At 46.9% G+C, this 16044-nt stretch overlaps 1 protein-coding gene across 2 annotated transcripts in view; it reads right to left on the bottom strand.

Annotated features, from left to right (window-relative positions):
- The window catches only part of LOC135547661 (glycophorin-C-like), a 44922-nt gene extending 29336 nt beyond the window's left edge, over nt 1–15586 (bottom strand). Inside the window, exons 1-2 of one of the 2 annotated variants that reach the window (XM_064976851.1) lie at nt 15261–15586; nt 11202–11449 (exon numbers count right to left, since the gene is read on the bottom strand). In XM_064976851.1, coding sequence (XP_064832923.1) covers nt 11202–11283 — 82 coding nt within the window. In that variant the 5' untranslated portion in view covers nt 11284–11449; nt 15261–15586. The remainder of the gene's footprint in view (nt 1–11201; nt 11450–15260) is intronic. The other variant, XM_064976849.1, reaches the window with a different exon arrangement.
- Between the last annotated feature and the right edge of the window lie 458 nt (nt 15587–16044).

Raw genomic sequence — 16044 nt, 5'->3', positions numbered from 1 at the left:
AATGCAAAATGTTATGTTTGGCGTAAAAGCAACACAGCTCATCACCCTGAACACACCATACCCACTGTCAAACATGGTGGTGGCAGCATCATGGTTTTTGCCTGCTTGTCTTCAGCAGGGACAGGGAAGATGGTTAAAATTGATGGGAAGATGGATGGAGCCAAATACAGGACCATTCTGGAAGAAAACCTGATGGAGTCTGCAAAAGACCTGAGACTGGTACGGAGATTTGTCTTCCAACAAGACAATGATCCAAAACATAAAGCAAAATCTACAATGGAATGGTTCAAAAATAAACATATCCAGGTGTTAGAATGGCCAAGTCAAAGTCCAGACCTGAATCCAATCGAGAATCTGTGGAAAGAACAGAAAACTGCTGTTCACAAATGCTCTCCATCCAACCTCACTGAGCTCGAGCTGTTTTGCAAGGAGGAATGGGAAAAAAGTTCAGTCTCTCGATGTGCAAAACTGATAGAGACATACCCCAAGCGACTTACAGCTGTAATCGCAGCAAAAGGTGGCGCTACAAAGTATTAACTTAAGGGGGCCCAATTTTTCAGTTTTTGATTTGTTAAAAAAGTTTGAAATATCCAATAAATGTCGTTCCACTTCATGATTGTGTCCCACTTGTTGTTGATTCTTCACAAATAAATACAGTTTTATATCTTTATGTTTGAAGCCTGAAATGTGGCAAAAGGTCGCAAAGTTCAAGGGGGCCAAATACTTTCGCAAGGCACTGTATATATGTGTATTTGTAACTAAAATCTGAACCAACTTTTAGTTATAACTAATAACATTTAGTTTGTGTTTAGATAGTGATGTGTGCGACACTTTGCACTCGGATTTACACAGCATGGGAGTGTTATACACCTCAGAGTTGTCTCTCTTTACCATGCCTGTAATCAATTAAACACCTCTCCTGTCTCCAGAAACTGGCAGACGGACACTCCAAGGGAATTGGAACCGTAGTGGACAGCTACCCTCCAGGACCAGCATCCAATCTCCCTGCCAGGCCCCTGATTGGCTCTCCCTGGTGTGATGCTAGTAGCAGCGTGAGGCAGAGAGGGAGAGTGTGAGGTAGTTGGGGCTGCTGGGGGCAGCACATCTGTCCTGTTATCTCAGGAGCATTGAGCTGATGGGATTGGGGGGATGGGGGAGGAGACTCTGGGGGGGCTAAGATAAACAGACACTACAGAGATGCCTCTCTGGGATTGTTGTTGGGTTTCTCCCGTCTCGCGACACTGGGTTAGAAGTCCCCCATCTCTCCTCAATTCCCTTTTGGACAAATACCTCCAACCCCTGAGGTTCCAAAGCCAACATCCTGCTCCAAGAAGATAGGAAGGGTTATTTACTGTTTACTTTTACTTTTACTACTTTTACTCCAGTTATATTCATTTATTATGTTATTGATTTCTCCAACTACCCCATACATCCAAGCCTCAATCTACAGCTAAATAAAGGAAACTCCAAAATACAGTAATGTGTCTTAATAGGGTGTTGGGCCATCACAAGCCATCAGAACAGCTTCAATGAACCTTGCCATAGATTCTACAAATGTCTGGAACTCTATCGGAGGGATGTGACACCATTGTGTATCCGAAATTTACTCACGTTTCCTTTATTTTGGCAGTTACCTACAGTTGAAGTCGGACGTTTACATACACCTCAGCCAAATACATTTAAACTCAGTTCAATTCCTAACATTTAGGTCAGTTAGGATCACAACTTTATTTTAAGAATGTGAAATGTCAGAATAATAGTAGAGAGAATGATTTATTTCAGCATCACATTCCCAGTGGGTCAGAAGTTTACATACACTCAATTAGTATTTTGTAGTATTGCCTTTAAAATGGTTTAACTTGGGTCAAACGTTTCGGGTAACCTTCCACAAGCTTCCCAAAATAGGTTGGGTGAATTTTGGCCTATTCCTCCTTACAGAGCTTGTGTAACTGAGTCAGTTGTATAGGCCTCCTTGCTCGCACACGCTTTTTCAGTTCTGCCTACACATTTTCTATAGGATTGAGGTCAGGGCTTGTGATGGCCACTCCAAAACCTTGACTTTGTTGTCCTTAAGCCATTTTGCCACAACTTTGGAAGTATGCTTGGGATCACTGTCCATTTGGAAGACTCATTTGCAACCAAGCTGCATGGTCCCATGGTGTATATACTTGCATAATATTGTTTGTACAGATGAGTGCGGTACCTTCAGAAGTTTGGAAATTGCTCCCAAGGATGAACCAGACTTGTGAAGGTCTACAATTCTGTTTCCTGAGGTCTTGGCTGATTTCTTTAGATTTTCCCATGATGTCAAGCAAAGAGGCACTGAGTTTGAAGGTAGGCCTTGAAATACATCCACAGGTACACCTCCAATTGACTCAAAGGATGTCAATTATCAGAAGCTTCTAAAGCCATGACATCCTTTTCTGGAAATTTCCAAGCTGGTTAAAGGCACAGTCAACTTAGTGTATGTCAACTTCTGACCCACTGGAATTGTGATATATTGAATTATAAGTGAAATCATCTGTCTGTAAACAATTGTTGGAAAAATAACTTGTGTCATGCACAAAGTAGACATACTACATTCCGTGTTAAATGTTATCATTTATTTACATATTAGGGTACCTGAGGATTGATTAGTAACAATATTTGACTTGTTTAAAAAAAGTTTATTGGTAACTTTTGGGATTCCTTTGTCTGTATGTTGAACGAGTGGAACGGGTGGATTACTGAATCAAACTTGCCAACTAAACTAACTTTTTGGGGACTTAAAGAAGGACTTTATCGAACAAAACAACCATTTGTTGTATAGCTGGGACCCTTGGGATTGCAAACAGAGGAAGATCTTCAAAGGTAAGTGATTTATTTTATTGCTATTTCTGATTTTTGTGACGCATCTGCTGGTTTGGAAAATGTTTTTAATGCTGGTGTATGCGGTCCTCAGATAATCGCTTTCACCTTCAAGCCTTTTTGAAATCTGACAAAGTGGTTTGATTAACACGAAGTTCAGCTTCTAAACGATGTAAGACATTTGTATTTTCACGAATGTTTAATATTACGATTTTTGTATTTTGAATTTTGCACTCTGTAATTTCACCGAATGTTGTCGAGCTGGGGCACTAGCGGCACGCCTAGCCCAAAGAGGTTTTAACAAGACATTTGTGGAGTGGTTGAAACAAGAGTTTTAATAACTCCAACCTCAGTGTATGTAACCTTCCGACTCCAACTATATATCTCTGCAGCACTCTCGTGGCGGTGGAAAAAGTACCAAATTGTGATACCTGAGTAAAAATATTGATACCTTAAATAGAAAGTTAAAAAACTACTTGAGTAAAAGTCTAAAAGTATTTGGTTTTAAATATACTCAATTATCAAAAGTAAATATAATTGTTAAAATATACTCAAAAGCAAAAAAGCAAAAGTAAAAGTATAAATCACTTAAAACTCCTTAAATGAAGCAACGTAGACAGCACGATTTTGTTTTAAAAATGTACGGATAGCCAGGGGCACACCCCAACACTCAGACATCATTTACAAATAATGCATTTGAGTTTAGTGAGTCAGCCAGATCAGAGGCAGTAGGGTTGACCACGTGTTCTCTTCAAAAGTACGTAAACTGGGAATTTTTCCTGTCTTGCTAAGTATTCAAAATGTACGGAGTACTTTTGGGTGTCAGAGAAATGTGTAAAAAGTAGATTATTTTCTCTTGGAATGTAGTGAAGTAAAAGTAAAAGTTGTCAAAAATATAATAAGTCAATTAAAGTACAGATACCACCTTAAGTGACACCACACTGCTTTCTCTCAGCCTTGTCTGCACTGTTCCCCTCTGTTACTCTCTGATTCTCTATCTTTGTCTGCCTAATTCTCTCACTCTCTCTCTCTCTTCCCCTCTCCTCTCCCTCACTCTTTCTCCATCTCGCTCTCTCATCTCCTTTCTCACTCTCTCTCTCCTTCTTTTCACCTGTCTTCTTTCTTTTGAAAGTAGAGTATTTGTATTTATTTGTGAAGAGTGAGAGAAACGAGAGCGGTGTGAAGCGTGAGAGAAACGAGAGCGGTGTGAAGAGTGAGGGAAACGAGAGCGGTGTGAAGAGTGAGGGAAACGAGAGCGGTGTGAAGGGTGAGAGAAACGAGAGCGGTGTGAAGAGTGAGTGAAACGAGCGCGGTGTGAAGAGTGAGAGAAACGAGAGCGGTGTGAAGAGTGAGAGAAACGAGAGCGGTGTGAAGAGTGAGAGAAACGAGAGCGGTGTGAAGAGTGAGAGAAACGAGAGCGGTGTGAAAAGTGAGAGAAACGAGAGCGGTGTGAAGAGTGAGAGAAACGAGAGCGGTGTGAAGAGTGAGAGAAACGAGAGCGGTGTGAAGAGTGAGAGAAAAGAGAGCGGTGTGAAGAGTGAGAGAAAAGAGAGCGGTGTGAAGAGTGAGAGAATCAAGAGGGGTGTGAAGAGTGAGAGAAACAAGAGCGGTGTGAAGAGTGAGAGAAAAGAGAGTGAAAGGAGGCCTACCCTCGCTAGCGCCACGGCTGAACGCACTGCTCCAGCAGCCCAAACAATTCAAGGTCCGCTCTGCTGTCATCTCTCAGCTCCTTTGAGACACATGCTTTCATGCTAAAAATGGAGTCTCCATTTTTCTGTGTCCTTTCCTTACTCTGTCTGAGATGCTACATAAAGGTCTCTGAACTACAACAGAGGTTAGTGTGCGGGGGTTAGTGTGCGGGGGTTAGTGTGCGGGGGTTAGTGTGCGGGGGTTAGTGTTCGGGGGTATAGCGCTATCTCCATGTCTGGGGAAAATGATGGCTGCTCTTTTATTGGCCTCCAAACCAACTGTGCTTTTTCACATTGTTTAACTTATTTTGTACATAATGTTGCTGCTACGGGGACAGCTTGATTACCAGGACGTGTACTCAGAGCACAGACCAACTGGTAAGTATATTCACTGACATTTTCAACCTCACCCTGACCGAGTCAGTAATGCCTACAGGTTTCAATTAGACCACCATAGTCCCTGTGCCAAAGAAAACAAAGGTAACTTTCCTAAATCACTACCACCCCGAAGGACTCATGTTGCTAGCCATGAAGGGCTTTGAAAGTCTGTTCATGGCTCATACCAAAACCATCCCGGAAACCCTAGACCCACACCCATTTGCACACCTTCACAGATGATGCACTCCACACTGCCCTTTTCCACCTGGACAAAGGGAACACCTATGTGAGAATGCTTGTCATTGACTACAGCTCAGCATTTAACACAAAAATCATCACTAAGCTAAGGATCCTTGGACTAAACACCTCCCTCTGCAAATGGATCCTGGACTTCCTGATGGACCACCCCAGGTGGTAAGTGTAGGTAACAACACATCTGCCACGCTGATCCTGAACAAGGGCACCCTCGGGTGCGTGCTTAGTCCCCTCCTGTAAAGCACAAGCACAACTCCAACACCCTCTTTAAGTTTGTTAATGACACAACAGTGGTAGGCCTGATCACAGACAACTATGAGACAGCCTATAGGGAGGAGGTCAGAGACCTGGCAGTGTGGTTCCAGGACAACAACCTATCTCTCAACATGAGCAAGACAAAGGAGATGATCGTAGACTACAGGAGAAGGAGGGCCAAACAGGCCCCCATTAACATCGACTGGGCTGTATTGGAGTGGGTCAAGAGTTTCAAGTTCCTTGGTGTCCACATCAACAACAAACTATCATGGTCCAAACACACCAAGACAGTTGTGAAGAGGGCACAACAACACCTTTTCCCCCTCAGGAGACTGAAAAGATTTGTCATGGGTCCCCAGATCCTCAAAAAGTTCCACAGCTGCACCATCGAGAGCATCCTGACCGGTTGCATCATGGCCTGGCATGGCAACTGCTCGGCGTCTGACCGTAAGGCACGACAGAGGGTAGTGAGTACAGCCCAGTACATCACTGGGTCCAAGCTTCCTGCCATCCAGGACCTGTATACTAGGCGGTGTCAGAGGAAGACCCAGAAATGTGTCAAAGACTCCAGTCACCCAAGTCATAGACTGTTCTCTCTGCTACTGCACGCCAAGCAGAACTGGATCGCCAGACAAGTTTAGGTCCAAAAGGCTCCTTGACAGCTTCTACCCCCAAGCCACAAGACTGCTGAACAATTAATCAAAGGGCCGCCCGGACTATTTACTCTGACATGAATATTCGCTTTACTATGCATAGTCACTTTACCCCTACCTACATGTACAAATTACATTCTTTAACCTGTACACCCGCACATTGACTCTGTACCGGTACCCCCTGTATATAGCCCCCACATTGACTCTGTACCGGTACCCCCTGTATATAGCCTCTGTAACGGTAACCACTGTATATAGCCTCCACATTGACTCTGTACCGGTACCCCCTGTATATAGCCTCCACATTGACTCTGTACCAGTACCCCCTGTATATAGCCTCCACATTGACTCTGTACCGGTACCCCCTGTATATAGCCTCCACATTGACTCTGTACCGGTACCCCCTGTATATAGCCTCCACATTGACTCTGTACCGGTACCCCCTGTATATAGCCTCCACATTGACTCTGTACCGGTACCCCTGTATATAGCCTCCACATTGACCCTGTACCGGTACCCCCTGTATATAGCCTCCACATTGACTCTGTACCGGTACCCCCTGTATATAGCCTCTGTAACGGTAACCACTGTATATAGCCTCCACATTGACTCTGTACCGGTACCCCCTGTATATAGCCTCCACATTGACTCTGTACCGGTACCCCCTGTATATAGCCTCCACATTGACTCTGTACCGGTAACCCCTGTATATAGCCTCCACATTGACTCTGTACCGGTAACCACCTGTATATAGCCTCCACATTGACTCTGTACCGGTACCCCCTGTATATAGCCTCCACATTGACTCTGTACCGGTACCCCCTGTATATAGCCTCCACATTGACCCTGTACCGGTACCCCCTGTATATAGCCTCCACATTGACTCTGTACCAGTACCCCCTGTATATAGCCTCTGTACCGGTAACCACTGTATATAGCCTCCACATTGACTCTGTACCGGTACCCCCTGTATATAGCCTCCACATTGACTCTGTACCGGTACCACCTGTATATAGCCTCCACATTGACTCTGTACCGGTACCCCCTGAATATAGCCTCCACATTGACTCTGTACCGGTACCCCCTGTATATAGCCTCCACATTGACCCTGTACCGGTACGCCCTTTATATAGCCTCCACATTGACTCTGTACCTCAAACCCCTGTATATAGCCTCCACATTGACCCTGTGGTTACCCCCTGTATATAGCCTCCACATTGACTCTGTGTATTTACCCCCTGTATATAGCCTCCACATTGACTCTGTTCCGGTAACCCCTGTATATAGCCTCCACATTGACTCTGTACCGGTACCCCCTGAATATAGCCTCCACATTGACTCTGTACCGGTAACCCCTGTATATAGCCTCCACATTGACTCTGTACCGGTACCCCCTGAATATAGCCTCCACATTGACTCTGTACCGGTAACCCCTGATTATAGCCTCTATTACTTTACTGTGTTACTTTTTTACTTTTTATTTTTCACTAGTTTATTTAGTTTAAAAAAAAAACTAAAATTCTTGAATTCTTGAACTGCATTGTTGGTTAAGGGATTGTAAGTAAGCATTTCACAGTAAGGTCTACACCTGATGTATTTGGGGCATGTGACAAACAACATTTTATTTGATTTAATGTTTCCATGTCTGTTCTTTGTTGCAAAAAGTTAGCATGGTACAGTACCTACGTGCACCAATAACACACATAGAGGGCCTCTTTTCTATAGTAGGCTATTGAGGACTGAGAGCCACCGGACCAGCTGACTGACAGCCACCGGACCAGCTGACCGACAGCCACCGGACCAGCTGACCGACAGCCACCGGACCAGCTGACCGACAGCCACCGGACCAGCTGACCGACAGCCACCGGACCAGCTGACCGACAGCCACCGGACCAGCTGACCGACAGCCACCGGACCAGCTGACCGACAGCCACCGGACCAGCTGACCGACAGCCACCGGACCAGCTGACCGACAGCCACCGGACCAGCTGACCGACAGCCACCGGACCAGCTGACCGACAGCCACCGGACCAGCTGACCGACAGCCACCGGACCAGCTGACCGACAGCCACCGGACCAGCTGACCGACAGCCACCGGACCAGCTGACCGACAGCCACCGGACCAGCTGACCGACAGCCACCGGACCAGCTGACTGACAGCCACCAAACCAGCTGACTAACAGCCAGCAGAGCTGTTTCTGCAAACAAAAACCATCAGTTACCGGCTGCTTCACAGACACTGCTTTTGTACAAGTTCTACCAGCTGGTTGCAAAACAGATCATTATTCTTCAACACCTATTCAATGTGTCCTGGCCCACAATTGGTGCTTGTTGAGCAAATGGATTGTTAACAGTCCTGCATTCATATAGACGATCAAATGTACATACACCTTAGTGTGTGGTTAAATCAACCTCGTATTCAGGGTTGTGTGTGCAGTCAGGGAGTTATAAACTCAAAGCCTTACGTAAAGAACAAACAACAGAATGCCTCACTCTGCTAGTTGTTTATTTGACCTCAGCAACAAGATGTCCCCTACAAGGTCATATTTCAGTCGTACGGTGAAGGATACATCACATCACTACACAAGGACGACTCCAATGCAATGTTATGACTGCCACACACATCTACTTAATTTGAGGTTCACAAACATTGCCCTGTGCTATAGGTAGGGAATGATTCAACCTGTATGCATGGTGGCATGTAATTGTCAATTGACATTAAAATTTGCCCCATAGCACTTTAGCAACATCAGCAGCCAAGCTTGATGGCACATTTTATGCTCGCTTAATCATGATCATTTCATCAGAGGGAGTTACTGGAGCACATCCTCACTCAAAAGTGACAAGTCCGTCTCTAAAGTTGGGTCTTTTCCCCATGGATTCTGAAATAATCGGACCTCTTTTGCTTCAACTTCCTGTCAGTAGTTACTGCACTGACTTCCTGTCAGTAGTTACTGCACTGACTTCCTGTCAGTAGTTACTGCACTGACTTCCTGACAGTAGTTACTGCACTGACTTCCTGTCAGTAGTTACTGCACTGACTTCCTGTCAGTAGTTACTGCACTGACTTCCTGTCAGTAGTTACTGCACTGACTTCCTGTCAGTAGTTACTGCACAATATCAAATTAAATCTTAAAGCCCTCAAATATTATTTTACATAATTTTTTTTTTTTGGGGGGGGATGTGTGTGCTGAGTAAAATTAATCTGTTACGAGGAGAAATAATAAGTTGTGCACAGGTAAATCATGTAATGTAGCAGAAGACCATTATATTTGCTGCTGTCGCTCCTCTGTTACCAAAATGAAGTTTAAAAAAATGCATCAACAGAAAATAGGAACAGTCAAGTCCTGAAAGACCGGTTTATAAATTCTAAATGCGCTTGCTTCCCTCTCTCCTTGGCCTATAGCTGCCTCTGTCATTGTGTAGCCTACAGGTGTACTGTGTGATAAGACTTGCTATTACATTATTACCTTAAATGTTTGAGAGTACGATGTATGGAGAGAAAACGGGATCTAAGCACTGGCTGGAGAGACACTAAAGCCAATGTCACGACTTCTACCGAAGTCGTTGCCTCTCCTTGTTCGGGTGGTGCTCGGCGTTCGAGGTCACCGGTCTTCTAGCCATCATTGATCTATTTTTCATTTTCCATTGGTTTTGTCTTGTCTTCCCACACACCTGTTTTCAATCCCATTCATTACCTGTTGTGTATTTAACCCTCTGTTTCCCCTCATGTCTTTGTCAGAGATTGTTTTTTATTGTCAGTGTAGTTTTATGTTGTATAGGTGTGCGTCGGGTCCTCGTACCCTTGTTTATGTACATTTTAGTGTGATGGAGCATACTATGTGGACTTTATTAAAAGACTCCATTTTACACTCCGTTTGACTCTCCTGCGCCTGACTTCCCTGCCACCTATACACATATGCCTGACAGCCAATGGCGGACGTGGTAGTGTTCTCCACATTCCAATCACAGCCTCCCTTTGTGGTTCCACCATTTATCCTGAAACCCACAGAGATGGATATACACAGTAACTGGCTATTACATTTTCAGCCAGGGATGCCAAGGTACAAGCCTTTGCTTCTCATATCTAGTCAGATTAACTGTTTGTTTGTCATTGCATCACTAATGAGAGTGTACATTTTTTCCCATGATGCGATTGCGCCTTGTTAAATCAGAGATAAAAGTCCCATCAAACAGCAGTGTTAAAGTGCCTGGTTGTGAGAGCTGTTTTTAGTTGCCTCTCTGGCAATGGGTCCCTTGCTGTCAGGCCAGGGCCCGGGGATCTGAGAAGGTCTATATTCACACCTGTCATATCGCCTGGCTGCTCCCTCTCCCCGACACCCGAGGAGACAACAGCAGCATGCACAAGGGACAGCATAGCTGGAGTCTCCCCTGACTTTGAAAAGTGAAAGCATTTCTAACAGACAAGCATCTACCTCCTTTTCCCCCATATTTGTGTGCCTCAGGTATTTGTCTATACATAGCCATACACCTCCAGCATCTATTTGGTCTGATAGCAGGTGGCAACCTGTCTGTCAAAGCATATTCAATGATTAATTCAGTTTAACAATTGTATCAATCTTTTTCCTGCTCTGTCAATGTTTGGCCACTTTACAAGGCAGCTCTTGACAGGAAACACATGGGTGGAGTAAAACAAAATGAACAAAAAAAACCCTGTCAAACCAACTGAACAAAACGTAGTAAAATAAAACAGCTGCTTGCTGTCGTTCATTTTCTTTTTCTTTTTTTTTCTTGATTGCAACACTCCTGACCTCCCAGTTATACGAGCAGCACTCAACATGCCTCTTGGACCACCACGTGCTGGATACATGTTATGCTTCAGGAGTTCTCTCTCTCAGGGGTCAACAAGGTCATTGGTCATGTGCTTTACAATGTGGAGTATGGGGGGTTGTCAGGAGTTACAGTACTCCAAACTCTTCTCCTTTCTGTCTTACAGTGCAGCAGCAGAGGATGAGGCAGCAGTCAGTCATTGAGGAATGTCACTCATGCTTAGGGGTTATTCTGATCTGCGAGACCCAGGCCACCAGGCAGCTCAGACAGGTAAAGAGTGGTGTGGTGTGTGGTGGTTCAACGATACCAGACCTGACCGTGGAAGAATACTCACTGGTTGGCATGAGTTGTGTCATGGCTTCTGGTTTCGCTTGGTCCGGGGTCTCGTTAAAGGCCACAGCCGTGGAGTTCTCCATGTCGAGCAGAGCGGGTGTCAGGCAGGACGTCAGGAGAGGGGGATTGAGCGGGACAGCTGACAGGGAGAGGAAGAGAAGGAGAAAGAGAGAGATGGAATGTGGAGGGTAAAGGGGGATCTTGAAGGAGGAGTGTGAGGGGTGTTACTCGGTTCTCTGTATCAAATCTCTATAAGAATGGAAGTCAGAGGAAATAGTATATTAATCTCTCAATCCCTCTTAGCCTGTTTGGTATAGGTGAAATAAACTTCTAATGAACATATATACACACACACACCATGGACTGTTGCGCTGTTGCACTCACTAGATCATGCTGTTCTGTCCCAGACTTAGGGATATGAATAACAGATCACACCTCTCATTTCTAAATAGATAATATCTAAGAAGTTTTGCAAGTATCTCACTCCAAACTGTCAATCAAATCACAGTGGGTCGTGGCTCACCAAGAATCTGAGGCTACCTATCCTATTCCATTCCCTTGGACGTAGTCCATAATCCCTCCTCCCTCCCTCTGCTTCCCTGTATCTGCAGCCTGCTGCTGACCCAACACCTTTCTAACAAACAGAGGAAGTGCAGCTTGGCGGAAGCATGGAGCCCTGCCTTATCACAGTCAAACAGTCAGATATACAGTTGACTCTTGAGAGCTGAATAACTCTCCACTTACCCCCCTCATCCCGGTCTGTCCTGTCTGTTGTCTCTCGTGTCTGTCCTGTCTGCCGTCACTCCGGTCTGTTCTGTCTGCCGTCTCCCCTGTCTGTCCTGTCTGCCGTCTCTCCTGTCTGTCCTGTCTGCTGTCTCCCCTGTCTGTCCTGTATGTCGTCTCTCCTGTCTGTCCTGTCTGCCGTCTCCCCTGTCTCCCCTGTCTGCCGTCTCCCCCGTCTGTCCTGTCTGCCGTCTCCCCTGTCTGTCGTCTCTCCTGTCTCCCCTGTCTGCCGTCTCTCCTGTAGGTCTTGTCTGTCGTCTCCCCTGTCTGCCGTCTCCTCTGTCTGTCCTGTCTGCCGTCTCCCCTGTCTGTCTGCTGTCTGTCCTGTCTGCCGTCTCCCCTGTCTGTCTGCTGTCTGTCCTGTCTGCCGTCTCTCCTGTCAGTCCTGTCTGCCGTCTCCCCATTCTGTACTGTCTGCCCTTCTCCCTGTCTGTCCTGTCTGCCATCTACTCTCTGTCTGCTGGCTGTCCTGTCTACCGTCTCCCCGGTCTGTCCTGTCTGCTGTCTGTCCTGTCTGTCCTGTCTGCCGTCTCCTGTCTGTACTGTCTGCCGTCTCCCCTGTCTGTCCTGTCTGCCATCTCCTGTCTGTCTGCTGTCTGTCCTGTCTGCCATCTCCCGGTCTGTCTTGTCTGCCGACTCCTGTCTGTCTGCTGTCTCCCCTGTCTGTAATGCCTGTTTGCTCTGTCCTGTCTGCCATCTGTCCTGTCTGTCAAGTCTGCCGTCTCCCCTGTCTGTCGTGTCTGCCATCTCCCATCTCCACTGTCTGTCTGCTGTCGGTCCTGTCTACCATCTCCCTTGTCTGTCCTGCCTGCAGTCTGTCCTGTCTACCATCTACCCTGTCTGTCCTGCCTGCTGTTTGTCCTGTCTACCGTCTCCCCTGTCTGTCCTGCCTGCGGCTGTCCTGTCTGCTGTTTCCCCTGTCTTTCCTGTCTGCCATCTGTCCTGTCTGTCCTGTCTGCCGTCTCCCCTGTCTCCCCTGTCTGCCGTCTCCCCTGTCTGTCCTGTCTGCCGTCTCCCCTGTCTGTCCCGTCTGCCGTCTCCCCTATCTGTCCTGTCTGCCGTCTCCCCTGTCTCCCCTGTCTGCCATCTCCCTTGTCTGTCCTGTCTGCCGTCTCCCCTGTCTGTCCTGTCTGCTGTCTCCCCGGTCTGCCGTCTCCCCTGTCTGTCCTGTCTGCCGTCTCCCCTGTCTGCCGTCTGTCCTGTCTGCCGTCTCCCCTGTCTGCCGTCTCTCCTGTCTGTCCTGTCTGCTGTCTCCCCTGTCTGCCGTCTCCACTGTCTGTCCTGTCTGCCGTCTCCCCTGTCTGTCCTGTCTGTCGTCTCCCCTGTCTGTCGTCTCCCCTGTCTGTCCTGTCTGCCGTCTCTCCTGTAGGTCTTGTCTGCCGTCTCCCCTGTCTGTCCTGTCTGCCGTCTCCCCTGTCTGTCCTGTCTGCCGTCTCCCCTGTCTGTCTGCTGTCTGTCCTGTCTGCCGTCTCTCCTGTCTGTCCTGTCTGCCGTCTCCCCTGTCTGTCTGCTGTCTGCCATCTCTCCTGTCAGTCCTGTCTGCCGTCTCCCCTGTCTGTCCTGTCTGCCGTCTCCCCTGTCTGTCCTGTCTGCCGTCTCCCCTGTCTGTCCTGTCTGCTGTCTCCCCTGTCCGTCCTGTCTGCCGTCTCCCCTGTCTGTCTGCTGTCTGTCCTGTCTGCCGTCTCTCCTGTCAGTCCTGTCTGCCATCTCCTGTCTGTCTGCTGTCTGACCTGTCTGCCGTCTCCCCGGTCTGTCCTGTCTACCGTCTCCCTGGTCTGTCCTGTCTGCAGTCTCCCCTGTCTGCCGTCTCCCCATTCTGTACTGTCTGCCGTCTCCCCTGTCTGTCCTGTCTGCCATCTCCTGTCTGTCTGCTGTCTGACCTGTCTGCCGTCTCCCCGGTCTGTCCTGTCTACCGTCTCCCCGGTCTGTCCTGTCTGCAGTCTCCCCTGTCTGCCGTCTCCCCTGTCTCCCCTGTCTGCCGTCTCCCCTGTCTGTCCTGTCTGCCGTCTCTCCTGTCTGTCTGCTTTCTGTCCTGTCTGCCGTCTCTCCTGTCAGTCCTGTCTGCCGTCTCCCCTGTCTGTACTGTCTGCCGTCTCCCCTGTCTGTCCTGTCTGCCATCTCCTGTCTGTCTGCTGTCTGTCCTGTCTGCCGTCTCCCCGGTCTGTCCTGTCTACCGTCTCCCCGGTCTGTCCTGTCTGCTGTCTCCCCTGTCTGCCATCTCCCCTGTCTGTCCTGTCTGCCGTCTCACCTGTCTGTCCTGTCTGCCGTCTCTCCTGTCTGTCTTGTCTGTCCTGTCTACTGCTCTTCGTATGTTACTCAGTCAGCCTCCCTTATGTCACAATAGACGATCTTCTGTGTGATCAAGCTTCCTCTGTTCAAAGGAATAATGAATGTGTCTCAGGGTCTAATATTTTGGCCTTTGTGCTTTGAAAGTAAGAGCGGATGCGACTACAGAACATTAGGTTCAGCACTCACGGCAGGTGTGATGCTCTGACATCACCATGGTTACACAGAAAATGTCAGTAACAGTAATCAACTTGATTGGGACCGAATGTCCTGGATCATTTTATCTCAGAACTTGGTGTCTTGGAGAGTCTTGCAGTACTCAACCAATGTTAGTAAACAATCAACATATTTTGACTCCAGGGTCTCTTGTAGGAGCCAAGCATTAATTCTGAACTTAATTTACCACAGAAGTAATTTGAACAACGTTTTCAGTGTCTGGTGTCTAACGGCTGACTGGGTGCCACTACGAGGACCAGATGTCAAACCCAGCTGCACTGTCACATGAGCTGAAAGGGCAGTTTGACTTTCGTTTTCATAAAAACGCAGACTACTGCATCATAGATGCATAGACCTATGTAGGTTATTGTACATACCACTGTCTGCCTCCATTATAACTTAACAGAAGTGTCTTATGTGAGGAGACACAGGCACACTTTGACCAATGTTGAGGTGAGAAAAGAGTCTTGTGGATGTCACAAACCTCCAAATGGAAATGGCAGCTTGTGTGAGTAAACAACCAATCAACAAGTTGCCTCGTCATTTCCTCCTTCAATAATAGCTATGATGTCACCGTATAGTATATCTCTGCCTTCACCGGCTCTTTTATTATGACAACATTATTATGTCATCAGTCAAGAGCTGTCTTAGACCGTTCTCACTCGGCCCCTGTCCAAATGATCCTCTAACAGCATTAAGACAATGCTGAGAAGAAAGAACAAACATACTTTAGTAGTAGTTTTCACAAAGGACCTTAAAAGGAGCATGCACTCACCAAATTTCCAGAGCTGCAGAGCACCACGTTTCCAAGAATTCCTGCCTACCTCTCTAACTCCACTCTCCAAGAAGAAACTGTTATTCAGAACAGAGCAACCGAATATTTAAAGTCAGTCAGTCCTCCCTCTTCACCAATCTTTCACCTTATACCGTTCACTCAAATACTGTCTGTAGACAACACTCCTTTTTTTAAATCTCGCCCTGAAAACCGGGTGTGCTGTGCAGCACGTGAACTGTACTTTTTCCCCCCAGTGCTTGTAAACTCAATCCCCTAACTAATGATCTCTTCTGCTCAACCAATGGACCGAGAGGCCCCTCCCAGCAACAAGCAAATGATTCCCAAGTTTCATTTAGGCCAGGGTAGGCTAGAGGGAGGAGACAGGAAGAGGGAGGAGAAGAAGGGGTAGGGCATTGACTATCCAAAATGTAGTCTGTGAAGGACTGCCGTTGACTGTTAAGGCTGTGGACCGAGCAGAAACACATTCATCATGGGAGTTATGTAGTCCAAAACCCTGGGATCGATTCGGGGGCAAGGTTTGCTCAAACTGACATGAAGGAGCAATAACAAAGGATCACTCCACTATTGTTTTAGTAAACAGCTGAGGGATATGACTGGAACATTTGAACCTCTCTCAAATTCATTAAACAGAGCTATGGATCCAAGGACTGACAATACATGATATCAAAATTATAGTTTTAACCATTTCTTTACAATACAATTTTTGACAAACAAAGAAAAGCAAGCTCATATTTGGGTTCCGATGTGGTACAACTGTTGAACA

The sequence above is a fragment of the Oncorhynchus masou genome, chromosome 10 (assembly GCF_036934945.1).
Source record: "Oncorhynchus masou masou isolate Uvic2021 chromosome 10, UVic_Omas_1.1, whole genome shotgun sequence".
Lineage (NCBI taxonomy): Eukaryota > Metazoa > Chordata > Actinopteri > Salmoniformes > Salmonidae > Oncorhynchus > Oncorhynchus masou.
Note: the sequence above shows the minus strand (reverse complement) of the source record. Positions and strands in the feature narration are given on the sequence as shown.